The sequence below is a fragment of the Bombina bombina genome, chromosome 3, assembly GCF_027579735.1.
Source record: "Bombina bombina isolate aBomBom1 chromosome 3, aBomBom1.pri, whole genome shotgun sequence".
In the NCBI taxonomy this organism is placed as follows: Eukaryota; Metazoa; Chordata; class Amphibia; order Anura; family Bombinatoridae; genus Bombina; species Bombina bombina.
This window is the reverse complement of record NC_069501.1, coordinates 263,891,477-263,919,303: the sequence shown is the minus strand read 5'-3', so window position 1 is coordinate 263,919,303 and position 27,827 is coordinate 263,891,477. Positions and strand designations below refer to the sequence as shown.

At 38.9% G+C, this 27,827-nt stretch overlaps 1 protein-coding gene across 5 annotated transcripts in view; it reads left to right on the top strand.

The window, feature by feature from the left end:
* Nucleotides 1–27,827, top strand: part of LOC128653161 (tapasin-related protein) — a 145,479-nt gene that overhangs the window by 22,468 nt on the left and 95,184 nt on the right. For all 5 annotated transcript variants that reach the window (XM_053706288.1, XM_053706290.1, XM_053706291.1 and 2 more), the window contains exons 3-4: nt 24,726–24,998; nt 25,442–25,783. In XM_053706288.1, the coding sequence (XP_053562263.1) occupies nt 24,726–24,998; nt 25,442–25,783 (615 nt within the window). The remainder of the gene's footprint in view (nt 1–24,725; nt 24,999–25,441; nt 25,784–27,827) is intronic.

Below are 27,827 nucleotides of genomic sequence, written 5' to 3'. Positions count from 1 at the left end.
AACCTCTTTGCCTCTTTTTTATTTTGTGTAATTTTTTAATTTTTTTTGTAATTTAGTTAATTGTATTTAATTAATGTAATTTATTTAATTGTAGTGTAATGTTAGGTGTTAGTGTAACTCAGGTTAGGTTTTATTTTACAGGTAAATTTGTATTTATTTTAACTAGGTAGCTAGTAAATAGTTAATAACTATTTACTAACTAGTCTACCTAGTTAAAATAAATACAAACTTAGCTGTGAAATAAAAATAAAACCTAAGCTAGATACAATGTAACTATTAGTTATATTGTAGCTAGCTTAGGGTTTATTTTACAGGTAAGTATTTCGTTTTAAATAGGAATTATTTAGGTATTAATTGTAATTTTTATTTAGATTTATTTTAATTATATTAAAGTTAGTGGGTGTTAGGGTTAGACTTAGGGTTAGGTTTAGGGGTGAATAACTTTAGTATAGTGGCGGCGATGTTAGGGAAAGCAGATTAGGGGTTAATAACAGTACTGTAGGTTGCAGCTATGTTAGGGACAGCAGATTAGGGGTTAATAATATTTAACTAGTATTTACAATGCGGGAGTGCGGCAGTTTAGGGGTTAATATGTTTATTATAGTGGCGGTGGTGTCCGGAGCGGCAGATTATGGGTTAATAATTTTATTTTAGTGTTTGCGATGCGGGAGGGCCTCGGCTTAGGGGTTAATAGGTAGTTTATGGGTGTTAGTATACTTTTTAGCACTTTAGTTATGATGAGTTTATGTTACAGCTTTGTAGCGTAAAACCCATAACTACTGACTTTCAGTTTACAGTATGGATTTTGACGGTATTGGCTGTACCGCTCGCTTTTTGGCCGGACAGGCAAACTCGTAATACCGGCGCAAAGGAAGTCCCATTGAAAAAGGACTTTTGGAAAGCTGCGGAAGTTACGTTGCGTTACGGCCAAAAAAGTGTGCGGTGCAGCTAAACCTGCAAGACTCGTAATACCAGCGGTAGTGAAAAAAGAGCCATAACGCTGCTTTTTCACTCATACCGCAAAACTCATAATCTAGCCGATTGTTAGGAGTCAGTCTGCAGTAAAATATAGGCAACACCCAGAAAAACTGTCAGATAGGATGATGTTAGACAGCATAGTGCACATGCATAGTACTGCTTCACTTTTTCAGTGACAACAGCTAGGAGTTATCAGAGCACACTAAATGTCACCTAGTATACAGTTATAAAAATCTGTATGAGATTTACCTGCTGCCTAGAGGTGAAAGAAAGTAATTCCCTCTTTCATATGATGGGTGTTGTGTGTGTAGTATGCTGTGTTTATGAGGCAGAGACTTCTTTGGAGTTATTGTCCCCATAAAGTAAATATTTTAGCCAAGTAATTGCTATTTTTATGGCAAACAACCTACTAATGACAAGAGATATCATACACCTTATTAGAAAGAACACATCCCTCTAGGTCACTGGTTTTCAAACCTGACCTTAGGCCTTCCTAACAGGCCAGATGTTCAGGATATCTGAACTTGAGCACAGGTGAAATAATCAGCTGATTAGTAAACATGAGCCATCTCTCACCAAAGGTAATCCTTAAAATCTGGACTGTTAGGGGGGCTTGAAGACAGGTTTGAAAACCAGTGCTCTAGGTAAACACAAGGTGTGCAGGTGCCCTATTAAAGTCATTCTCTGTTAAAACAGCAGTTTAAGTTCTGGTGCAGCGTCCTTTTCAAAGTAGCATTGTTTTCATTAGTTTATTAATATAAGATTTATGTGTTTGGCCATTGATAAGAAAAACAATATAATTACAAAGATAGCTTAGAGGAGTTGATATAGCTGTAAATATAAACTGTATAGACCATGATCCAAGTGCTAAAATGTTAACTCTTAAAAATAGAATGATCAAGCACAATACATCCTAAAAACTGTAGACATAAAAAAAAAGTCAAATGATGTAATACTTAACAACTTCCAGCAGATGGGGGTATAAGACCATTTCCATTCAAAATATATTAACAAATTAAGGAAATCTATTTCAGAATCAGAAGTTACAGGTGTGTTGATGTTTCATATAGTAATATACGTTATTGCTTACTAATGCTGGAAATGTGAAACTAGTCACAAACTAGTAGTTTAACTTCCATATCAATCTAGAACTTCTAATTGCTAATAAAGTTATGCATTCTGATGCCATTCTGTGTGTTGATATGCAACTTATGATCTAGGTTTTAATTTGTTACTTATAATTAGCATTTCTTTTACCAGACATAAAACACTCGGACAAGGAATTCAGAGCAACACAGTAGGTTTGGCACATAATACTGTGGGACATGAAACTTAAAAAAAAAAAACTGTGGGTTTAGCAGGGGCTATTGCTGCTTGTTGATTTCACTACTATTGTTTGTACCAGGTAGGGATGGGCAAATGTGTTTATATTCAAATTCAAATGTTAGAACGAATGTTATTGCAGAAATTCCATTTACATAGTCGAATATTGACAAGAACGAATATTCTCAAAAATGCTATAATCGAATGCTATTTACAGTTGTGATACATAATAGATACAAATACAGTATATCAAATTGAATGTTTCTATTTCGAGCATTGCATAATTCGAATATTACATTTAAATAAAGCATTAGAAATACTATTACATACAACGAATGTGTTAAAATTTGTTTCATTTTTAGAATGTTGTGACACATTCTCCCATCCCTAGTACCAGGGCTATGAGGGCTTGCACCTTGTACTTTATATTTAATGTGAATCAGACAAAAGGGAAATTTCAATGGGACTTCCATAGCGCCGGTATTACAAGCTTTTTTTTTAGGCCAAAATTGAGCGGTACAGCCTATCCCGCAAGATTCGTAACGCATTCTAAAGTCAGTAGTAATGAGTTTTACACTACAAAGCTGTAGCATAAAACTCATAACTAAAGTGCTAAAAAGTACACTAACACCCATAAACTACCTATTAACACCTAAACCGAGGCCCTCCCGCATCGCAAACACTAAAATAAAGTAATTAACCCCTAATCTGCCGCTCCCTACATTGCCGCCACTATAATAAACATATTAACCCCTAAACCATTGCACTCCCGCTTCGCAAACACTAGTTAAATATTATTAACCCGTAATCTGCTGTCCCTAACATCGCTGCCACCTACCTACATTTATAAACCCCTAATCTGCCACCCCCAACGTCGCCACCACTATACTATATTTATTAACTGCTAAACCAAAGTCTAACCCTAACACCCCTTAACTTAAATAAATTAAAATAAATCTAAATAAAACCTACTATTAATAACTAAATAATTCCTATTTAAAACTAAATACTTACCTATAAAATAAACCCTAAGCTAGCTACAATATAACTAATAGTTACATTCAGCTAGATTACGAGTCTTGCGTTATGAGTAAAAAAAGCAGCGTAAAGCCTCATAACGCTGCTTTTTTACTACCGCGGGTATTACGAGTCTTGCCGATTTAGGGGCACTGCACACTTTTTTGGCCTTACCGCAAATCAACTTACACAAATTGAGTATAGTCTTTTTTCTATGGGACTTCCATAGCGCCGGTATTACAAGCTTGTCCTGGGAGGCCAAAAAGTGAGTGGTACAGCCTATCCCGTCAAGATTCATACCGCATTTTAAAGTCAGTAGTTATGAGTTTTGCACTACAACGCTGTAACATAAAACTCATAACTAAAGTGCTAAAAAGTACACTAACACCCATAAATTACCTATTAACCCCTAAACCGAGGCCCTCCCGCATCGCAAATACTATAATAAAAATATTAACCACTAATCTGCCGCTCCGGACATCGCCGCCACTAGAATAAACATATTAACCCCTAAACCGCCGTACTCCCGCCTCGCAAACACTAGTTAAATATTTTGCATAAATAAAAAAATAAAAAGAGAGAAGCGCTCAACCTGGAAATGAACAATAGCATAATAGCTTGTTCTATGGCTAGTTATCACCCAAGAAGCAGCCTCTTTTTGCTCAACATGTGCCTTTCACAGAGAAGAACTATCCTGAAGCATATCAGTCTGATCCTGACTTCACAGTACAGTCCAGCCCCGAAATACCAGGCAATCCTTCTCTGAACGAGAGAAACAGCAAAACCCTAGACGTACATTTCGGCCTATTGTGGGCCTCATCAGTGGGGTGCAGCCATATCCCTCTAGGCACACTGAGCAACGGGTCCACGTCTGGATTACCGCATCACACTTAGGGAGACTTCCCAAAATGTCATAATTTGCCTAAATAAAAAGAGAGAAGCGCTCAACCTGGAAACGAACAATAGCATAATAACTTGTTCTATGGCTAGTTACCACCCAAGAAGCAGCCTCTTTTTGCTCAACATGTGCCTTTCACAGAGAAGAATTATCCTGAAGCATATCAGTCTGATCCTGACTTCACAGTACAGTCCAGCCCCGAAATACCAGGCAATCCTTCTCTGAACGAGAGAAACAGCAAAACCCTAGATGTACATTTCGGCCTATTGTGGGCCTCATCAGTGGGGTGCAGCCATATCCCTCTAGGCACACTGAGCAACGGGTCCACGTCTGGATTACCGCATCACACTTAGGGAGACTTCCCAAAATGTCATAATTTGCTTAAATAAAAAGAGAGAAGCGCTCGACCTGGAAATGAACAATAGCATAATAGCTTGTTCTATGGCTAGTTACCACCCAAGAAGCAGCCTCTTTTTGCTCAACATGTGCCTTTCACAGAGAAGAACTTTCCTGAAGCATATCAGTCTGATCCTGACTTCTCAGTACAGTCCAGCCCCGAAATACCAGGTAATCCTTCTCTGAACGAGAGAAACAGCAAAACCCCAGACGTACGTTTCGGCCTATTGTGGGCCTCGTCAGTGAGGTGCAGCCATATCCCTCTAGGCACACTGAGCAACGGGTCCACGTCTGGATTCCCACATCACACTTAGGGAGACTTCCCAAAATGTCATAATTTGCATAAATAAAAAGAGAGAAGTGCTCAACCTGGAAATGAACAATAGCATAATAGCTTGTTCTATGGCTAGTTACCACCCAAGAAGCAGCCTCTTTTTGCTCAACATGTGCCGTTCACAGAGAAGAACTTTCCTGAAGCATATCAATCTGATCCTGACTTCACAGTACAGTCCAGCCCCGAAATACCAGGGAATCCTTCTCTGAACGAGAGAAACAGCAAAACCCCAGACGTACGTTTCGGCCTATTGTGGGCCTTGTCAGTGAGGTGCAGCCATATCCCTCTAGGCTAGGCTGACCATATTGCTGCTTTAAAAAGGGACTCATATGAAAAATACATATGTCAGGGTTCTTATAACAGAACATTATTGAAAACATTTATTTAAACAGCCCTGACGTGTATGTTTCATATGTGTCCTTTTTTAAAGCGGCAATATGGTCAGCCTACTCTAGGCACAATGAGCAACGGGTCCACGTTTGGATTCCCGCATAACACTTAGGGAGACTTCCCAAAATGTCATAATTTGAATAAATAAAAAGAGAGAAGCGCTCAACCTGGTTAAATATTATTAACCCCTAATCTACTGTCCCTAACATCGCCGCAACCTACCTACATTTATTAACCCCTATTCTGTCGCCCCCAACGTCGCCGCCACTATATTATATTTATTAACCCCTAAACCTAAGTCTAACCCTACCACCCCCTAACTTAATAAAACCTACAATTAGTACCTAAATTATTCCTATTTGAAACTAAATACTTACCTGTAAAATAAACCCTAAGCTAGCTTAGGGTTTATTTTTATTTTACAGGCAAGTTTGCATTTATTTTAACTAGGTAGAATAGTTACTAAATAGTTATTAACTATTAAATAACTACCTAGCTAAAATAAATACAAATTGACCTGTAAAATAAAACCTAACCTAAGTTACACTAACACCTAACCTTACACTACAATTAAATAAATTCCCTAAATTAAATACAATTAAATAAATTTAATACAATTACCTAAATTACAAAAAACCCCCACTAAATTACAGAAAATAAAAAACAAATTACAAGATCTTTAAACTAATTACACCTAATCTAATAGCCCTATGAAAATAAAAAACCAACCCCCCAAATAAAACCCTAACTAAAAATACCTAAGCTCTCCATTGCCCTGAAAAGGGCATTTGGATGGGCATTGCCCTTAAAAGGGCATTTAGCTCTATTGCGGCCTAAAGCCCTAACCTAATAATACACCCTTAAAAAAATCCTAACACTAACCCCTGAAGATCAACTTACAGTTTTGAAGATCCGACATCCATCCTCAATGAAGCTGGGAGAAGTCCTCAACGAAGCCGGGAGAAATCTTCATCCAAGCCGGGAGAAGTGGTCCTCCATACAGGCAGAAGTCTTCATCTAGATGGCATCTTCTATCTTCATCCATCTGGCCCGGACCGGGTCCATCTTCAAGACATTCGGCGCGGAGCATCCTCTTCCAACGACGACTACCCGACGAATGAAGGTACCTTTAAGTGACGTCATCCAAGATGGCGTCCCTTAGATTCCGATTGGCTGATTGAATTCTATCAGCCAATCGTAATTAAGGTAGAAAAAATCCTATTGGTTGATGCAATCAGCCAATAGGATTGAACTTCGATCCTATTGGCTGATCCAATCAGCCAATAGGATTGAGCTTGCATTCTATTGGCTGATTGGAATGCGAGCTCAATCCTATTTGCTGATTGCGAGCTCAATCCTATTGGCTGATTGCATCAGCCAATAGGATTTTTTCTACCTTAATTCCGATTGGCTGATAAAATTCTATCAGCCAATCAGAATTTTAATTCGTCGGGTAGTCGCTGTTGGAAGAGGATGCTCCGCGCCGGTTGTCTTGAAGATGGACCACTCCGTGCCGGATGGATGAAGATAGAAGATGCCGTCTGGATGAAGACTTCTGCCCGTCTGGAGGACCACTTCTCCTGGCTTGGATGAGGACTTCTCCCGGCTTTGTTGAGGACTTCTCCCGGCTTCGTTGAGGATGGATGTCGGATCTTCAAAACTGTAAGCGGATCTTCAGGGGTTAGTGTTTTTTTAAGGGTGTATTGGGTGGGTTTTATTTTTAGTTTAGCGCTTTGGGCCGCAATAGAGCTTTATTTTGGGGGGGGGGGGCTTTTTTATTTTATTAAATTAGGTGTAATTTGTTTTTTTATTTTCTGTAATTTTGTGTTTGTTTTTTTTGTAATTTAGCTAATTGTATTAAATTTATTTAATTGTATTTAATTTAGGGAATTTATTTAATTGTAGTGTAAGGTTAGGTGTTAGTGTAACTTAGGTTAGGTTTTATTTTACAGGTCAATTTGTATTTATTTTAGCTAGGTAGTTATTTAAAAGTTAATAACTATTTAGTAACTATTCTACCTAGTTAAAATAAATACAAACTTGCCTGTAAAATAAAAATAAACCCTAAACTAGCTTAGGGTTTATTTTACAGGTATTTAGTTTTAAATATGAATAATTTAGGTACTAATTGTAGGTTTTATTGATATTTTATTTAATTATATTTAAGTTAGGGGGTGGTAGGGTTAGGTTTAGGGGTTAATAAATATAATATAGTGGCGGCGACGTTGGGGGCGGCAGATTAGGGGTTAATAAATGTAGGTAGGTTGCAGCGATGTTAGGGACAGCAGATTAGGGGTTAATAATATTTAACCTGGTTGAGTGCTTCTCTCTTTTTATTTATGCAAATTATGACATTTTGGGAAGTCTCCCTAAGTGTTATGCGGGAATCCAGACGTGGACCCGTTGCTCAGTGTGCCTAGAGGGATATGGCTGCACCTTACTGACGAGGCCCACAATAGGCTGAAACATACTTTTGGGGTTTTGCTGTTTCTCTCGTTCAGAGAAGGATTGCCTGGTATTTCGGGGCTGGACTGTACTGTGAAGTCAGGATCAGACTGATATGCTTCAGGAAAATTATTCTCTGTGAAAGGCACATTTTGAGCAAAAAGAGGCTGCTTCTTGGGTGGTAACTAGCCATTGAACAAGCTATTATGCTATTGTTCGTTTCCATGTTGAGCGCTTCTCTCTTTTTATTTATGCAAATGATGACATTTTGGGAAGTCTCCCTAAGTGTGATGCGGGAATCCAGACGTGGACCCGTTGCTCAGTGTGCCTAGAGGGATATGGCTGCACCTCACTGACAAGGCCCACAATAGGCCGAAATATACGTCTGGGGTTTTGCTGTTTCTCTCGTTCAGAGAAGGATTGCCTGGTATTTCGGGGCTGGACTGTACTGTGAAGTTAGGATCAGACTGATATGCTTCAGGAAAGTTCTTCTCTGTGAAAGGCACATGTTGAGCAAAAAGAGGCTGCTTCTTGGGTGGTAACTAGCCATAGAACAAGCTATTATGTTTTTTTATTTTGGGGGGGCTTTTTTATTTTGATAGGGCTATTAGATTAGGTGTAATTAGTTTAATGATCTTGTAATTTGTTTTTTTATTTTCTGTAATTTAGTGTTTGTTTTTTTTTGTAATTTAGTTAATTGTATTTAATTTAGTTTATTGTATTTAATTTAGGTAATATATTTAATTGTAGTGTAGTGTTAGGGGTTAGTGTAACTTAGGTTAGGTTTTATTTTACAGGTCAATTTGTATTTATTCTAGCTAGGTAGTTATTAAATAGTTAATAACTATTTAGTAACTATTCTACCTAGTTAAAATAAATACAAACTTGCCTGTAAAATAAAAATAAACCCTAAGATAGCTACAATGTAACTATTAGTTATATTGTAGCTAGCTTAGGATTTATTTTACAGGTAAGTATTTAGTTTTAAATAGGAATTATTTAGGTAATAATTGTAGGTTTATTTATATTTCATTTAATTATATTTAAGTTAGAGGCGGTTAGGGTTAGGGTTAGACTTAGGTTTAGGGGTAATAAATTTAGTATAGTGGCGGCGATGTTAGGGGCGGCAGATTATGGGTTAATAATTTTTAACTAGTTCTTGCGATGCGGGAGTATGGCGGTTTAGGGGTTAATATGTTTATTATACTTGCGGCGACGTTGGGGGCAGCAGATTAGGGGTTAATAACATTATGTAGGTGTTGGCGATGTTGAGGGCAGCAGATTAGGGGTTAATAAGTATAATGTAGGTGTCGGCGATGTCCGGAGTGGCAGATTAGGGGTTAATAATTATAATGTAGGTGTCGGCGATGTCGGGTGCAGCAGATTAGGGGTTAATAATTATAATGTAGGTGTCGGCGATGTCCGGAGCGGCAGATTAGGGGTTAATAATTATAATGTAGGTGTCAGCGATGTCGGGGACAGCAGATTAGGGGTTAATAAGTGTAAGATTAGGGGTGTTTAGACTCGGGGGTTCATGTTAGGGTGTTAGGTGTAAACATAAATTTTGTTTCCCCATAGGAATCAATGGGGCTGCGTTACTCAGCTTTACGCTGCTTTATTGCAGGTGTTAGGCTTTTTCTAAGCCGGCTCTCCCCATTGATGTCTATGGGGAAATTGTGCACGAGCACATACGACCAGCTCACCGCTGACTTAAGCAGCGCTGGTATTGGAGTGTGGTATGGAGCACAATTTTGCTCTACGCTCACTTCTTGCCTTTTAACGCTGGGTTTATAAAAACCTGTAATACCAGCTCTGTAGGTAAGTGAGCGGTGACAATAACGTGCAAGTTAGCACTATTTAATAGCTACCTAGCTAAAATAAGTACAAATTTACCTGTAATATAAAAATAAACCCTAAGATAGATACAATGTAACTATTAGTTATATTGTAGCTAGCTTAGGGTTTATTTTACAGGTAAGTATTTAGTTTTAAATAGGAATTATTTAGTTATTAGTAGATTTTATTTAGATTTATTTTAATTATATTTAAGTTAGGGGGGGTGTTAGGGTTAGGGTTAGACTTAGGTCTAGGGGCAGTGACGTTGGGGACGGCAGATTAGGGGTTAATAAATGTAGGTAGGTGGTGGCGATGTTAGGGACAGCAGATTAGGGGTTAATAATATTTAACTAGTGTTTGCGAGGCGGGAGTGCGGCGGTTTAGGGGTTAATATGTTTATTATAGTGGCGGCGATATCCGGAGCGGCAGATTAGGGGTTAATAAATATAATGTAGGTGTTGGCGATGTTGGGGGAGGCAGATTAGGGGTTAATAAGTGTAAGATTAGAGGTGTTTAGACTCTGGGTTCATGTTAGGGTCTTAGGTGTAAACATAAAATTTGTTTCCCCATAGGAATCAATGGGGCTGCGTTAAGGAGCTTTACGCTGCTTCTTGCAGGTGTTAGGCTTTTTTTCAGCCGGCTCTCCCCATTGATGTCTATAGTGAAATCGTGCACGACCTCGTACAACCAGTTAATCGCTGACGTAAGCAGCGCTGGTATTGGAGTGCGGTAAGGAGCACAATTTTGCTCTACGCTCACTTCTTGCCTTTTAACGCTGGGTTTATAAAAACCTGTAATACCAGCACTGTAGGTGAGCGGTGACAATAACGTGCAAGTTAGCACCACACCCCTCATAACGCAAGACTCGTAATCTGGCCGATAATTTGCAGATAATATCCAGGCATCCCAATCTAAATTCTCTATTACTTTTTTCTTAAATAGTTTTCTGAGACTGCCTTTCAGATATATTTATGCCATTTTTCATATTTCTTTAATTCCTTAACACTGTGATGTACCCTGTACTTTGCTGGTCGTTAAGAGATTGTCTGTTTATAATAGTGCAAGACCGCGCTATAAAAAAGCAACTCCCATAGAAAGACCAGCGACGTACAGGGTCATTAAAGGGACACTGAATCCAATTTTTTTCTTTTGTGATTCAGATAGAGCATGCAATTTTAAGCAACTTTCTAATTTACTCCTATTATCAATTTTTCTTCGTTCTCTTGCTATCTTTATTTGAAATAAAAGCCATCTAAGCTTTTTTGGGTTAAGACTCTGGACAGCACTTTTTGATTGGTGGATGGATTTTTTCCACCAATCAGCAAGGACAACCCAGGTTGTTCACCAAAATGGGCCGTCATCTAAACTTAGATTCTTGCATTTCAAATAAAGATACCAAGAGAATAAAGAAAATTTGATAATAGGAGTAAATTAGAAAGTTGCTTAAAAATTCATGCTCTATCTGAATCACAAAAGAAAAATTTTTGGGTTCAGTGTCCCTTTAAGGGGTTAATGAATGTATCCCTAAAACTTTTGATGTAAATACATTCTGCCCATCTACTAACCCTTTTGCAAAGTTTGTTATGAATTTAATGCCTTTCAAATTCAGATCTTGACTTTTTCCTTTTTGTCTTGAGACATTAAACACGTTGTGATTGTAATGTAAAATGTTTAATGTAGTAGTAAAACAACTTTGCAATACATTTTACAAAGTCCCCTTATTCTGAAATGTAATTAAAAAAACTCATGGGTTTTCCAGTTCCTGTTTGAAGTGTCCATGTGAACTCCAGACATAAATGTGATATCACACACTAGTGACTCATAACTGTCCCTAAGGAAACCTTAATATAAACTAATTTATAGGTTGGATTTATAAAGGGGCCTTATATAAAGCAGAATTCCTTTCTTTCATGTAATTGGCAAGAGTCCATGAGCTAGTGACGTATGGGATATACAATCCTACCAGTAGGGGCAAAGTTTCCCAAACCTCAAAGTGCCTACAAATACACCCCTCACCACACCCACAATTCAGTTTTACAAACTTTGCCTCCTATGCAGGTGGTGAAGTTAGTTTGTGCTAGATTTCTACGTTGATATGCACTTCTCAGCATTTTGAAGCCTGGTTCCTCTCAGAGTACAGTGAATGTCAGAGGGATGTGAAGGGAGTATCACCTATTGAATGCAATGGTCTATTTCATAGGATCTATTTCATAGGTTCTCTGTTATCGGTCGTAGAGATTCATCTCCTACCTCCCTTTTCAGATCAACGACATACTCTTATATACCATTACCTCTACTGATTTCTGTTTCAGTACTGGTTTGGCTATCTGCTATATGTGGATGAGTGTCTTTTGTTAAGTATGTCTCATTTACTTAAGACACTCTCAGCTATGGTTTGGCACTTTATATATAAAGTTCTAAATATATGTTTGTATTTATATTTATTATTGCCATGATTCAGATTTATCAATATATTTCCTTTTTGCAGACTGTCAGTTTCATATCTGGGAAATGCACTAAAAAATAAAAAGAATTTTTCTTACCTGAGGTTTTCTAATTTGCGGGCTGTATTAGGCTCGCAAGAGCGCAAAATGCTATAATTTTTTGCCTTCATTCTTGAGTTTTTCCAGAGGTTTTTCCATTTCCTAATGCTATTTCAGATATGATTTCAAATGAATGGAATAGACTGGGTTCTTCTTTTACTCCTTCTTCAAGGTTTAAAAAATTGTATCCTTTGCCTACTGATAGATTGGAGTTTAGGGAAAAGATCCCCAAAATCGATGGGGCCATCTCTACTCTTGCTAAACGTACTACTATTCCTACGGAAGATAGTACTTCTTTTAAAGATCCTTTAGATAAGAAGCTTGAATCTTATCTAAGGAAAGCTTATTTATGTTCAGGTCATCTTCTTAGGCCTGCTATTTCTTTGGCTGATGTAGCAGCTGCCTCAAATTTTTGGTTGGAAACTTTAGCACAACAAGTATCAGATCATAATGTGTATAGCATTGTTAAATTAATTCAACATGCTAATAATTTCATTTGTGATGCCATTTTTGATATCATCAGAATTGATGTTAGATATATGTCTTTAGCTATTTTAGCTAGAAGAGCTTTATGGCTTAAATCTTGGAATGCTGATATGACTTCTAAATCGACATTGTTATCTCTTTCTTTCCAAGGTAATAACTTATTTGGTTCTCAGTTGGATTCTATCATTTCAACTGTCACTGGGGGGAAGGGAGCTTTTTTGCCTCAGGATAAAAAAAATCTAAGGGTAAATTTAAAGCTTCTAACCATTTTCGTTCCTTTCGACAAAATAAGGAACAGAAACCTAATCCTTCCCCTAAGGAATCTATCTCCAATTGGAAGCCTTCCTCAATCTGGAATAAATCCAAGCCATTTAAATGATCTAAACCAGCCCCCAAGTCTGCATGAAGGTGCGGCCCTCATTCCAGCTCAGCTGGTAGGGGACAGATTAAAATTTTTCAAGGATGTTTGGATAAATTCAGTCCAAAATCATTGGATTCAGAACATTGTCTCTCAGGGGTACAGCATAGGTATTAGAGTAAGACTGCCTGTGAGAAGTTTCTTTCTCTCACGCATTCCAGTGAACCCAGAGAAAGCACAGGTTTTCCTGAAGTGTGTTTCAGACCTAAAGTTATCTGGGGTAATCGTGCCAGTTCCTTTTCAGGAACAGGGTCTGGGGTTTTAATTCAAATCTGTTCATTGTCCCAAAGAAAGAATATTCATTCAGACCAATTCTGGATCTAAAAGTCTTGAATCGTTATGTAAGAGTATCAACATTTAAAATGGTGACTATGAGGACTATTCTGCCTTTTGTTCAGCAAGGGCATTATGTGTCCACAATAGACTTACAGGATGCATATCTTCATATTCTGATTCATTCAGATCACTATCAGTTCCAGAGATTCTCTTTTCTAGACAAGCATTACCAATTTGTTGCTCTTCCTTTTGGTCTAGCAAAAGCTCCAAGGATCATTTCAAAGGTTCTCGGTGCCCTACTCTCTGTAATCAGAGAGCGGGGTATTGCGGTGTTTCCTTATTTGGATGATATCTTGGTACTTGCTCAGTCTTTACGTTCTGCAGAATCTCACACAAATCAACTAGTGTTGTTTCTTCAAAGACATGGTTGGAGGATCAATTTACCAAAAAGTTCTTTGATTCCTCAGACAAGGGTAACCTTTTTAGGTTTCCAGATAGATTCAGTATCCATGACTTTGTCTCTAACAGACAAGAGACGTCTGAAATTGGTTGCAGCCTGTCGGAACCTTCAGTCTCAGTCATTCCCTTCAGTAGTTATGTGCATGGAGGTTTTAGGTCTCATGACTGCAGCATCGGACGCGATCCCCTTTGCTCGTTTTCACATGAGACCTCTTCAGCTTTGTATGCTGAACCAATGGTGCAGGGATTATACAAGGATATCACAATTAATATCCTTAAATCCCAATGTTCGACTATCTCTGACTTGGTGGTTAGATCACCATTGTATAGTTCAAGGGGCCTCTTTTGTTCATTCAACCTGGACTGTGATCACAACAGATGCAAGTCTTTCAGGTTGGGGAGCTGTCTGGGGATCTCTGACAGCACAAGGGGTTTGGAAATCTCAAGAGGCAAGATTACCAATCAATATTTTGTAACTCCGTGCGATTCTCAGAGCTTTTGGCCTTTATTGAAGAGAGAGCTGTTTATTTGTTTTCAGACAGACAATGTCACAACTGTGGCGTATGTAAATCATCAGGGTGGGACTCACAGTCCTCAGGCTATGAAAGAAGTATCCCGGATACTTGTTTTGGCAGAATCCAGCTCCTGTCTAATTTCTGCGGTCCATATCCAAGGTATAGACAATTGGGAAGTGGATTATCTCAGTCATCAAACTTTACATCCGGGAGAGTGGTCTCTTCACCCAGATGTGTTTTTTCAAATTGTTCAGATGTGGGGGCTTCCAGAAATAGATCTGATGGCATCTCATCTAAACAAGAAACTTCCCAGGTACCTGTCCAGGTCCAGGTATCCTCAGGCGGAAGCAGTGGATGCATTGACACTTCCCTGGAGTTATCAACCTGCCTATATTTTTCCGCCTCTAGTTCTTCTTCCAAGAGTGATTTCCAAGATCATCATGGAGCAATTGTTTGTGCTGCTGGTGGCTCCAGCATGGGCTCACAGGTGTTGGTATGCGGATCTTGTTCGGATGTCCAGTTGCCAACCTTGGCCACTTCCACTAAGGCCAGACCTTCTATCTCAAGGTCCGTTTTTTTTTCAGGATCTCAAATCATTAAATTTGAAGGTATGGAAATTGAACGCTTAGTGCTTAGTCATAGAGGTTTCTCTGACTCAGTGATTAATACTATGTTGCAGGCTCGTAAATCTGTTTCTAGAAAGATTTATTATCGAGTTTGGAAGACTTACATTTCATGGTGTTCTCATAAATTCTCTTGGCATTCTTTTAGAATTCCTAGAATTTTACAGTTTCTTCAGGATGGTTTGGATAGGGGTTTGTCTGCATGTTCCTTGAAAGGACAATTCTCTGCTCTTTCTGTTTTATTCCACAGAAAAATTGCTAAACTCCCTGATATTCATTGTTTTGTACAGGCTTTGGTTCGTATCAAGCCTGTCATTAAATAAATCTCTCCTCCTTGGAGTCTTAATTTGGTTTTGAAGACTTTACAGGCTCCTCCGTTTGAGCCTATGCATTCTTTGGACATTAAATTGCTTTCTTGGAAAGTGTTGTTTGTTTTGGCCATCTCTTCTGCTAGGAGAGTTTCTGAATTATCTGCTCTTTCTTGAGAGTCTCCTTTTCTGATTTTTCATCAGGATAAGACAGTTTTGCGGACTTCATTTAAATTCTTACCTAAAGTTGTGAATTCCAACAACATTAGTAGGGAAATTGTTGTCCCTTCTTTGCGTCCCCATCCTAAGAATTCTTTGGAAAGATCTTCACATTCTTTGGATGTGGTGAAAGCTTTGAAATATTATGTTGAAGCTACTAAAGCTTTCAGCAAGACTTCTAGTCTATTTGTTATCTTTTCTGGTTCTAGGAAAGGTCAGAAGGCTTCTACCATTTCTTTATTTGGAGTCTGGTAAATCCCCGCCTCAGAGGATTACAGCTCATTCTACTAGGTCAGTTTCCACTTCCTGGGCTTTTAAGAATTAAGCTTCAGTTGATCAGATTTGCAAAGCAGCAACTTGGTCTTCTTTGCATACATTTACTAAATTCTACCATTTTGATGTTTTTTCTTCTTCAGAAGCAGTTTTTGGTAGAAAAGTTCTACAGGCAGCTGTTTCAGTTTGATTCTTCTGCTTATAATTTCAGTTTTTTTCTTTTCCATTATAAGATTAAAACTTATGATTTGGGTTGTGGATTAATTTTTTCAGCGGAATTGGCTGTCTTTATTTTTTATCCCTCCCTCTCTAGTGACTCTTGCGTGGAGTTCCACATCTTGGGTATTGCTATCCCATACGTCACTAGCTCATGGACTCTTGGCAATTACATGAAAGAAAACATAATTTATGTAAGAATTTACCTGATAAATTAATTTCTTTCATATTGGCAAGAGTCCATGAGGCCCACACTTTTTATGGTGGTTATGATTTTTTTATAAAGCACAATTATTCCAATTCCTTTGTTGATGCTTTTTTACTCCTTTCTTTTCACCCCACTTCTTGGCTATTCGTTAAACTGAATTGGGGTTGGTGAGGGGTGTATTTGTAGGCATTTTGAGGTTTGGGAAACTTTGCCCCTCCTGGTAGGATTGTATATCCCATATGTTACTAGTTCATGGACTCTTGCCAATATGAAAGAAATGAATTTATCAGGTAAATTCTTACATAAATTATGTTTTTCATTGATTTTGTTCCAAGTTGATTTTTTTTCACTTCCATATCTTCCTATAAACACTTTCTATATTAAAAAGCAAATAGGTGTATATAAGTAAATAATAATGATATACTCCAAAGTCCATGTTCCAAATGGATGTGAAAAAGTGATGAAATCACTGGTCTTCACAGATGAACCGTATACTTTTGTAATGGTAACTATATTATATGTATATTATTAAAGGGACACTTTAATACAAAACGTAGATGTGCTATTTTTTTAGAGCAGGTAATTTTTGCTTTACAGACATTTCCTTATACCCTGCAAAAGGTATAAGCACATAGGTTGAATCCTGCTCTGGAGCCCTAATTGTTGCAATTCCCAAGCAGAATAAAGCCATTGAGCCAATCAGGAGCATCAGTCACTCATAGTGGCTAATCAAAGCCAGTCTCCTTCTTCTTGGGAACTTTAATGCCTAGGGGCCAATTTATTAAATGTGCATTTAACATTGCACAAGCATTTCTAGTAAAACTGCAGATTTGCGGTCAATCGGCCGCTAGCAGGGGTGTCATTCATCCCGATCGCATCTGATACTGTCCGCTGCATCAGAGGTGGTGGATAAGTTAAGGAGCAGTGGTCTTAAGACAGCTGCTTCTTAACTTATATTTCCAGCGAGCCTAACGGCTCGCGCGGAAACTGTTGCATTCATAGCTTGTTAAATAGACCCCCAAGACTCAGATGAAAGTGTTTGTAAAGTATAATGAATTAAAGCCCAGTATTAAAACTACTCTTAAAAACAGGGGCACTTTAATTCATTAAATTTTACAAACACTTTTTTTTTTAAATACTTACCATTTTGTTACGGTAAACAGAAAGCCGATCCTCCGCCCGCATCTCCTTTTGTATTTTTCAGATCGATGACGAATACGGCTTCCTCCAATTGTTGCATGCCCCTATTGGCGCCCGGCTCATGGGGCACGCACGCAATGATTGGATGAAGAATAATTTTAATCAGCTAGAATATACAGTATATGAGTGCAACCCTTTATTTTAATGTATTTATGTTGTGTTTGGTGAACATTGTTTTTTAAGCCTTACGCTTTACGCTAGGTCTTCACTCCTGCAAACCCATGCACACTAATTTCGTTTTTGCTTGAGGGAACGCGTTTACTTTCAACTTGTAATACATGAGCAAGTTAGCTCAGTCGCTATATTGCTTGTCACAACACGTGCTAACACATATCTAAAGGATGCAATAATTTAGAAGCTTTTCACATTATAAATATTCAAATTGAAATGAATAAATACTGTACACATATTAAACCAGAGTGACATTCAATCCCTATTCTACTTCCCCTCAGCATGCTGCACTGATTGATGTGTGGAAATGTGTGCTGAGTGTGACTTTGTTGCTCTAACTTTACAGAGGGGCAACTCAGACAGCAACAAATTAATAGGTGACTTTTTTTACCTCCTCAGAACTTGGTGATCTTTAGGAAGTATGAGGCCCGGCAGCTGATAGGCATTCCTCCCAAACACTGACACCGTGTGATATGCGTCGTCCGGTGATCAGAAAAAAATGCCTGTTAGCTGCTTAGGTCTTATTTTTTATTAACTACACAATCTACAAGATAGAGTCCCTCTCGAGTTCCACATATACAAGGAAACTTGTAAAATGATATGTTATGTTTTTAAACTTCTTAGTTTTAACTGGAACTAAAGAGATTTAAATGTATATGATAAAAACAGCGGTGATCTTCTTTTACTTATTATGACCTACCTCTAGGGAAAGTAAAATCCTTCACTGTCTGAAACTCATGCTGTTAAACAGAGCACTGAGACTAAAAGTGCTGGCGGTGGTTGGTCATGCTCTTTCACGCCTCCAGAATAGGGCTGCACGATTAATCGCATATGCGATTTAAAACCGCGATTAATCGCTGTGGTTTTAAAACCGCAAGGAGTCACGATTTTTTCCTACATAAAAAATTCCTTTAGAAGTGGCTGTAATGCATTGATTTATTTGTGATTTCTTGCAAACCAGCTCCATCTAGTGGTTGCTATTAGCACACATTTGTAAAATGGCTCTTTTACTTTTACTTTCTGTTCTCATAAGCAGCCGATCAATCTAGAAATCTAAAAGCAGAGCCCATGCAGGAATGAAGAGGAGGTAAAGCCACTTACTTATATTTCCCCCTAGGGACGTCTGCAGTCTGAAACTTAGGGTATGTAAACATTATTGAACCTCCCACACAATCTCCTGCTCTCTGAGAAATGGCTTAAATACATAGCAGATGCAGTTAACCCCACGGCTCCCAAAAAGGCTAAAACTGCAGTCCCCTCTGCTGCTGGGTTAACTTAACTGCATCTACAATGTATTTTATATCAGCAAGACACAGCATTTCTGAAAGGAGCTGCCCCCCATCCCTACTGCTATATGCCTGTAATGGATTCCTGGACAGGAGCAGGGCTCGTTTTCTGTCAAATTAAAAATTTTAAAAAAGAAGAAGAAAAATATAATATATATATATATATGTGTGTGTGTGTATGTTGCTTACACTGCTTCTTTTTTAATCATACCACTGTCCACAGTTAGAATGACTGTCCAATAAAACATGACAATGTTGTGTGTCATAAGACCTAATAACTGGCTAGTGGCTACTATTTAATCACATCACAGGCAGCAAATTTTATTTTAACTATTTTGTGGTTTGTATTTTTATGCTCCAAGAGTGTATTGGACATTGAGAAACATGTGCATTAAGATTCTGTAGTGTTAAATAAACTTTATAATGCAAAATGAAGGTGTTATTGTCATTTATAAGAAAATCGCGATTAAATCGCAATCGCGTTTTTTTTTTTGCCCATATCGCCCAGCCCTACTCCAGAACTATCTCACACAGAATATCATGCACTCTGTAATATTCTATATTATTACCATTTCCCCAGATGTGAAATGCCAGTACAGAGAGCCCCATGACATCTTTGCACACTTTAAAAACAGGCGTGCGCACAGCTTAGAGAGAACAGTGCCCCAGAGCATCAGACCTCCTATCCAGGGAAAGTGCCCCCATTCCAGGGACAGGGCACCCGCTCTGCCCACTCTTAACTGCTTGTTACTGCCTAGTGCAGCTGTCAGCACTGCCCTAGCTTCTGATCATCTGCTGCCTGCCCCAACTCACAGCCCCTAGTGCAGCTGTCAGCATGGCCCGAGCTTCTAAACATCTGCTGCCTGCCCCAACTCACAGCCCCTAGTGCAGCTGTCAGCACAGCCCTAGCTTCTAATCATCTGCTGCCTGCCCCAACTCACAGCCCCTAGTGCAGCTGTCAGCACAGCCCTAGCTTCTAAACATCTGCTACCTGCCCCAACTCCAGCCCCTAGTGCAGCTGTTAGCACTGCCCTAGCTTCTGATCATCTGCTGCCTGCCCCAACTCACAGCCCCTAGTGCAGCTGTCAGCACAGCCCTAGCTTCTGATCATCTGCTGCCTGCCCCAACTCACAGCCCCTAGTGCAGCTGTCAGCACGGCCCTAGCTTCTAAACATCTGCTACCTGCCCCAACTCACAGCCCCTAGTGCAGCTGTCAGCACAGCCCTAGCTTCTGATCATCTGCTGCCTGCCCCAACTCACAGCCCCTAGTGTAGCTGTCAGCACTGCCCTAGCTTCTGATCATCTGCTGCCTGCCCCAACTCACAGCCCCTAGTGTAGCTGCCAGCACTGCCCTAGCTTCTGATCATCTGCTGCCTGCCCCAATTCACAGCCCCTAGTGCAGCTGTCAGCTCTGCCCTAGCTTCTGATCATCTGCTGCCTACCCCAACTCACAGCCCATAGTGTAGCTGTCAGCATGGCCCTAGCTTCTGATCATCTGCTGCCTACCCCAACTCACAGCCCCTAGTGTAGTTGTCAGCTCTGCCCTAGCTTCTGATCATCTGCTGCCTACCCCAACTCACAGCCCCTAGTGTAGCTGCCAGCACTGCCCTAGCTTCTGATCATCTGCTGCCTACCCCAACTCACAGCCCCTAGTGTAGCTGTCAGCTCTGCCCTAGCTTCTGATCATCTGCTGCTTTCCCCAACTCACAGTCCCTAGTGTAGCTGCCAGCACTGCCCTAGCTTCTGATCATCTGCTGCCTGCCCCAACTGACAGCCCCTAGTGTAGCTGTCAGCACGGCCCTAGCTTCTGATCATCTGCTGCCTACCCCAACTCAAAGCCCCTAGTGCAGCTGTCAGCACGGCCCTAGCTTCTGATCATATGCGGCCTGCCCCAACTCACAGCCCCTAGTGTAGCTGTCAGCTATGCAGCAGCTCTAGGTAATCTTTGAACTGGAAGGGGGGAACTGTAAACAGAATTTGCCTGCCTTCTCCCGCACGGTTCCTTATAGTCACAACCGCTAGAGTAGCTCAACTGTCACTGCTGCGGTAGCTAATTTATCCAGCTGTGACTGTGAGCATAGGTAGCACACCAGGAGCCCCTCCTTACTCGATGGGCCCTTGGTCCAGGTCCTATTGGCCGAATTCTCAGTCTGTCTCTGCATGCCTCTATAATATTTAAAGTGATTGTAAACTTTGCATGTTTTAAAATCAGGTTCGGAATCTAAGGGATATTATAGATGGACTTTGATTGATCACTTCTAATAAAGATGCTATCTAACTTACTTTTTAAGTTGCCGTTCTAATCCCCGCGCACCCACTGCCCACTTCAAAACTCTTATTTTGTGTGAGCAAATGGCACTCAAGCTAAAAAGAAAGTGCCGTACGGCTAGAGCTCTGATTGGAGAACAGTTCAAATTGTTAGCTCACAGAATATATCGGCTAGATTTAGAGTTGGGCGGTAGCCGTCAAAACCAGCGTTAGAGGCTCCTAACGCTGGTTTTTACCGCCCTCTGGTATTTGGAGTCAGTCAGGAAAGGGTCTAACGCTCACTTTGCAGCCGCAACTTTTCCATACCGCAGATCCCCTACGACATTTGCGTAGCCTATCTTTTCAATGGGATCTTTCTAACGCCGGTATTTAGAGTCTTGGCTGAAGTGAGCGTTAGAAATCTAACGACAAAACTCCAGCCGCAGAAAAAAGTCAGTAGTTAAGAGCTTTCTGGGCTAACGCCGGTTTATAAAGCTCTTAACTACTGTGCTCTAAAGTACACTAACACCCATAAACTACCTATGTACCCCTAAACCGAGGCCCCCCCACACCGCTGCCACTCTATTAAATTTTTTTAACCCCTAATCTGCCGCTCCGTACACCGCCGCCACCTACATTATCCCTATGTACCCCTAATCTGCTGCCACTAACACCGCCGACCCCTACATAATATTTATTAACCCCTAATCTGCCGCCCCAACGTCGCCGCCACCTACCTACACTTATTAACCCCTAATCTGCCGACCGAACCGCATCGCTACTATAATAAATGTATTAACCCCTAATCCGCCTCACTCCCACCTCAATAACCCTATAATAAATAGTATTAACCCCTAATCTGCCCTCCCTAACATCGCCGATACCTAACTTCAAACATTAACCCCTAATCTGCCGCCCCCAACGTCGCCGCCGCCACCTACCTACACTTATTAACCCCTAATCCGCCTCACTCCCGCCTCAATAACCCTATAATAAATAGTATTAACCCCTAATCTGCGCTCCCTAACATCGCCGACACCTAACTTCAAACATTAACCCCTAATCTGCCGACCGGAGCTCACCGCTATTCTAATAAATTTTTTAACCCCTAAAGCTAAGTCTAACCCTAACACTAACACCCCCCTAAATTAAATATAATTTAAATCTAACAAAATAAATTAACTCTTATTATATAAATTATTCCTATTTAAAGCTAAATACTTACCTGTAAAATAAACCCTAATATAGCTACAATATAAATAATAATTATATTGTAGCTATTTTAGGATTAATATTTATTTTACAGGCAACTTTGTATTTATTTTAATCAGGTACAATAGCTATTAAATAGTTAATAACTATTTAATAGCTAAAATAGTTAAAATAATTACAAAATTACCTGTAAAATAAATCCTAACCTAAGTTACAATTAAACCTAACACTACACTATCAATAAATAAATTAAATAAACTACCTACAATTACCTACAATTAAACCTGACACTACACTATCAAAAAATTAATTAAATAAAATACCTACAAATAACTACAATTAAATAAACTAACTAAAGTACAAAAAATAAAAAAGAACTAAGTTACAAAAAATAAAAAAATATTTACAAACATTAGAAAAATATTACAACAATTTTAAACTAATTACACCTACTCTAAGCCCCCTAATAAAATAACAAAGACCCCCAAAATAAAAAAATGCCCTACCCTATTCTAAATTAAAAAAGTTCAAAGCTCTTTTACCTTACCAGCCCTGAAAAGGGCCATTTGCGGGGCATGCCCCAAATAATTCAGCTCTTTTACCTGTAAAAAAAAACATACAATACCCACCCCCCAACATTACAACCAACCACCCACATACCCCTAATCTAACCCAAACCCCCCTTAAATAAACCTAACACTAAGCCCCTGAAGATCTTCCTACCTTATCTTCACCATGCCATGTTCACCGATCCGTCCTCGGAAGTCTTGATCCAAGCCTCCGAAGTGTTGATCCAAGCCCAAACGGGGGCTGAAGAGTGACGTCTATCCTCCGGCTGAAGTCTTGATCCAAGCGGGCAGAAGAGGACATCCGGACCGGCAAACATCTTCTTCCAAGCTGCATCTTCTATGTTCTTCAATCCGATGATGACCGGCTGATCTTCAAGACCTCCAGCGTGAATCCATCCATCTTCACCGACGACTTCCCGACGAATGACGGTTCCTTTAAGGGACGTCATCCAAGATGGCATCCCTCGAATTCCGATTGGCTGATAGGATTCTATCAGCCAATCGGAATTAAGGTAGGAAAATTCTGATTGGCTGATGGAATCAGCCAATCAGATTCAAGTTCAATCCGATTGGCTGATCCAATCAGCCAATCAGATTGAGATCGCATTCTATTGGCTGATCGGAAATAAAATAGCTACAATATAATTATAATTTATATTGTAGCTATATTAGGGTTTATTTTACAGGTAAGTATTTAGCTTTAAATAGGAATAATTTATATAATAAGAGTTAATTTATTTTGTTAGATTTAAATTATATTTAACTTAGGGTGGTGTTAGTGTTAGGGTTAGACTTAGCTTTAGGGGTTAAAAAATTTAGAATAGCGGTGAGCTCCGGTCGGCAGATTAGGGGTTAATTATTGTAGGTAGCTGACGGCGACGTTGTGGGGGGCAGATTAGGGGTTAATAAATATAATATAGGGGTCGGCAGTGTTAGGGGCAGCAGATGAGGGGTACATAGGTATAATGTAGGTTGCGGCGGTGTACCGAGCGGCAGATTAGGGGTTAAAAAAAAATGCAGGTGTCAGCGATAGCGGGGGCGGCAGATTAGGGGTTAATAAGTGTAAGGTTAGGGGTGTTTAGACTCGGGGTACATGTTAGAGTGTTAGGTGCAGACGTAGGAAGTGTTTCCCCATAGAAAACAATGGGGCTGCGTTAGGAGCTGAACGCTGCTTTTTTGCAGGTGTTAGTTATTTTTTCAACTCAAACAGCCCCATTGTTTTCTATGGGGGAATCGTGCACGAGCACGTTTTTGAAGCTGGCCGCATCCATAAGCAACACTGGTATTTAGAGTTGCAGAGGCGGTAAATATGCTCTACGCTCCCTTTTTTGGAGCCTAACGCAGCCATTCTGTGAACTCTAAATACCAGCGGTATTTAAAAGGTGCGGGGGGGGAAAAAAGCACGCGTAGCTAATGCACCCCTTTGGCCGCAGAACTCTAAATCTAGCCGTATGAGATTTAAGTTGGTGGCACGGCTAGATTAATTAAGTTACTGTGCATCTTTATTAGAAGTGATCAATTAGAGTCCCTGAAATATTACTTAAGTTTCAGAACTGATTTTAAAACATGTCAAGTTTACCATCACTTTAACTGACCTTAGAAAATGGAGAAATTTAACTGACTATGGAATATGCTGACTCAGAGCACAAGTTCGTTTACATATGTTACTAATTGGCCATAACCATGAAGACCAGGCTTTTCAAAAAGTGTATGCTTGAACTGCCCTTTATTTTCAAAATCTTGTAAATTGTTTTAAATGTTTTTTTTTGTAATGCAGTGCTTCATTTCTGATATACTTTATGTGTGATGAACCTTTAGATCTGTTTTACTCTGAACCCAAATAAAAATGCATTTTATATTTGTTTTTGTTTGTTTGCAGAATCATCAGTGAATTTTATCCAGTTTTTGAAAGATGATGGATATGATTTAGTATGTGAGATTAAGGTCTATTTCACTGACAACATCCAGATCCTATGGCCTGGTATCCAGATGAAAGAAAGTACACTGGATTCCTGGTTCACTAACACCATTAAGCACATAAACAACAATTTTCATTTGACAATATTTTTTACTAAACTTTCAGAGAGGCAGCTGAATGAAGATGCTGTGCCCCACCTTTACAGCTCCCACGGAGATGTCCTGCATGTATCTGGTAAATGAAACGCAATTATCTTCTGAAATGCAGCGCTATTAGTTTTGTTAGAAAAACTCAAAATTTCACATTTTTAGATCAATTTATTCCTCTTTGATTAAATAAAGTGATAAACAAAAATTAATTTTTCACAGTTAGGTTTTTATATAGATTACAAACGCTGCAGATATTCTGGGAATCTTAATTATAAGCTATACAGCAGTATCTAGGTTATCAGATATAGTATGTGGTCCAGCAGTTTATCTTACAGTTGTTTGAAGCTGTATCACTACATAATAACTTTTTGTCAACTCTAGCTAGAGTGAACAACTCATTTTCTTTTTAATTACATAAAAAGTTCTCAATTCCTACATAAGTTTGATTTCATTTAGAAACCTGCACATGTTAAATAAAAGCCTGTAATCATTTGGTTTTTTTATAAATAAATGCTATTTGTTCTGCAGCTGCGTTTATGTTGAGTACCAAGACTCCAGTTGTTCAGACAAGACTAAATGCCAATGTCTTATTGGACTGCAAATTCTCTGTGGATCACAAGGCAGTTGTTAATATCCAGTGGAGTTTACGGAGAAAGGGTGGCCAAAAGTTTACAATACTTTCTTACAATGGATCCACAAAGCTGATAAAATATCATCTTAAAGGAATTTCAATGAATGTAGAAGGAATACCAAATGGAAGCGCCTCCCTTCTTTTGACTAGCATGACTGTTGACAATGAAGGGGTATATTTCTGTTCAGTATCTGTGTCTTCATTATATGCTGACCAGGAAATCCATGTACAAGTTGTAGGTATGTATTACAGTAATGTATTGTAGTTATTAACCTTATAAGGGACAGTCTAATCCAAAATAAACTTTCATGATTCAGATAGGGCATGTAATTTTAAACAACTTTCCAATTTACTTTTATCACCAATTTTGCTTTGTTCTTTTGGTATTTTTAGTTGAAAGCTAAACCTAGGTAGGTCCATATGCTAATTTCTTAGCCCTTGAAGGCCGTCTCTTATCTGAATGCATTTTGACAGTTTTTCACCACTAGAGGGCATTAGTTCATGTGTGTCATATAGATAACACTGTGCTCACGCACGTGGAGTTACCTAGGAGCCAGCGCTGATTGGCTAAAATGCAAGTTTTTCAAAAGAACTGAAATAAGGGTGCAGTTTGCAGAGGCTTAGCTACAAGGTAATCACAGAGGTAAAAAAGTGTATTATTATAACTGTGTTGGTTATGCAAAACTGGTGAATAAGTAATAAAGGGATTATCTATCTTTTTAAACAATAACAATTCTGGTGTAGACTGTCCCTTTCAAAGGCTTTTAACAAAAATTTTAACTAATGAACAAATGTCACTGACACAAAAAATGTAAAACGTTTTAACTTAATAATTTTTTTTTTTTACATTTATTAAACTACAAAAAAAAATACATTTTTGTTTAGGAAGAGATATAATAATGATTAGTCAAAACTACAGTACCATGAACTTTGACAGGGTGATGGGTCTTATGGAGCACAATCACCTAGATTACAAGTTTTGCGTTCCGTTTTTAACGCTGAAGAAAAATGGCCATTTCAGCGTAAAAACCGGAATGCAGCCATTACGAAACTTGTCATTATAGCTGTACCGCAAGCATTTTAGCCTGTATCCCAACATCAATCCCGCATTTAAAAAAATTACGTTTTTGTGTGGGATTTCCATAGCGCAGCCATTAAGAGTTTTGCGGTGAGGCTAAAAAGCTTGCTATACCGACACGATCTGTTCTGTAATCTGAGACCAGTAGTTATGAGTTTAGCGCAACAAAACTGTTACACAAAACTCATAACTAAAATGTTACAAAGTACACTAACACCCATAAACTGCCTATTAACCTGTAAACCGAGGCCCTCCTGCATTGCAAACACTAAATTAAATGTATTAACCCCTAATCTGCCGCTCCCGACATCGCCACCACTAAATAAAGTTATTAACCCCTAAACCTCTGGCCTCCCACATCACCGCCAATAAGTAAGCCTATTAACCCCTAAACCACCAGCCCCCCACATCGCAAAAAAACTAAATTAAAATATTAACCCCTAACAACTCCCTAACTTTAAATTAAAATTACAATATCCCTATCTTAAAATAAATAAAAACTTACCTGTAAAATTAAAAATACTAAGTTTAAACTAACAATTAACCTAACATAACTATTAGACTAAAATTAAAATAACTACAAATTAAATAAACTAAATTACACTTTAAAAAAAAAAAAACTAACACTACAAAAAAATATATTCTAAAATTTGAATAGCTGATTTGAATAGCCAATAGAATTTCAGTAGCTCTCATCCTATTGGCTGGTTTGAACAGCCAATAGGATTTCAGTATCTCTCATCCTATTTGCTGATTTAAATTTCAAGAATCAAATCAGCCAATAGTAATGCAAGGGACACCATTTTGAAAAGGCTCCCTTGCATTGAAGATTCAGTATATGGCGACGACCGTATGAAGAGGATGATCCGCGTTGGATGTCTTAAAGGATGGACCTACACCGCGCCTCCGGGATGAAGAAAGAAGATGCCGCTGGGATGAAGATAGAAGACACCGTTTGGATGGATGAAGACCTCGTCACCTGGATGAAGACTTCTCGCCGCCTGGATGTCCGGACTTCAGAAACTGTAAGTGGATTGTTGGGGATTAGTGTTAGTTTTTTTTTAACTTTTTTGGGTTTTTTTTTTTTAGATCAGGGTTTGGGCTTTCGTAAAAGAGCTAAATGCCCTTTTCAGGGCAATGCAAAAGAGCTAAATGCAGGGCAATGGATAGCTTAGGCTTTTATTAGTTAGGTTTTTTATTTTAGA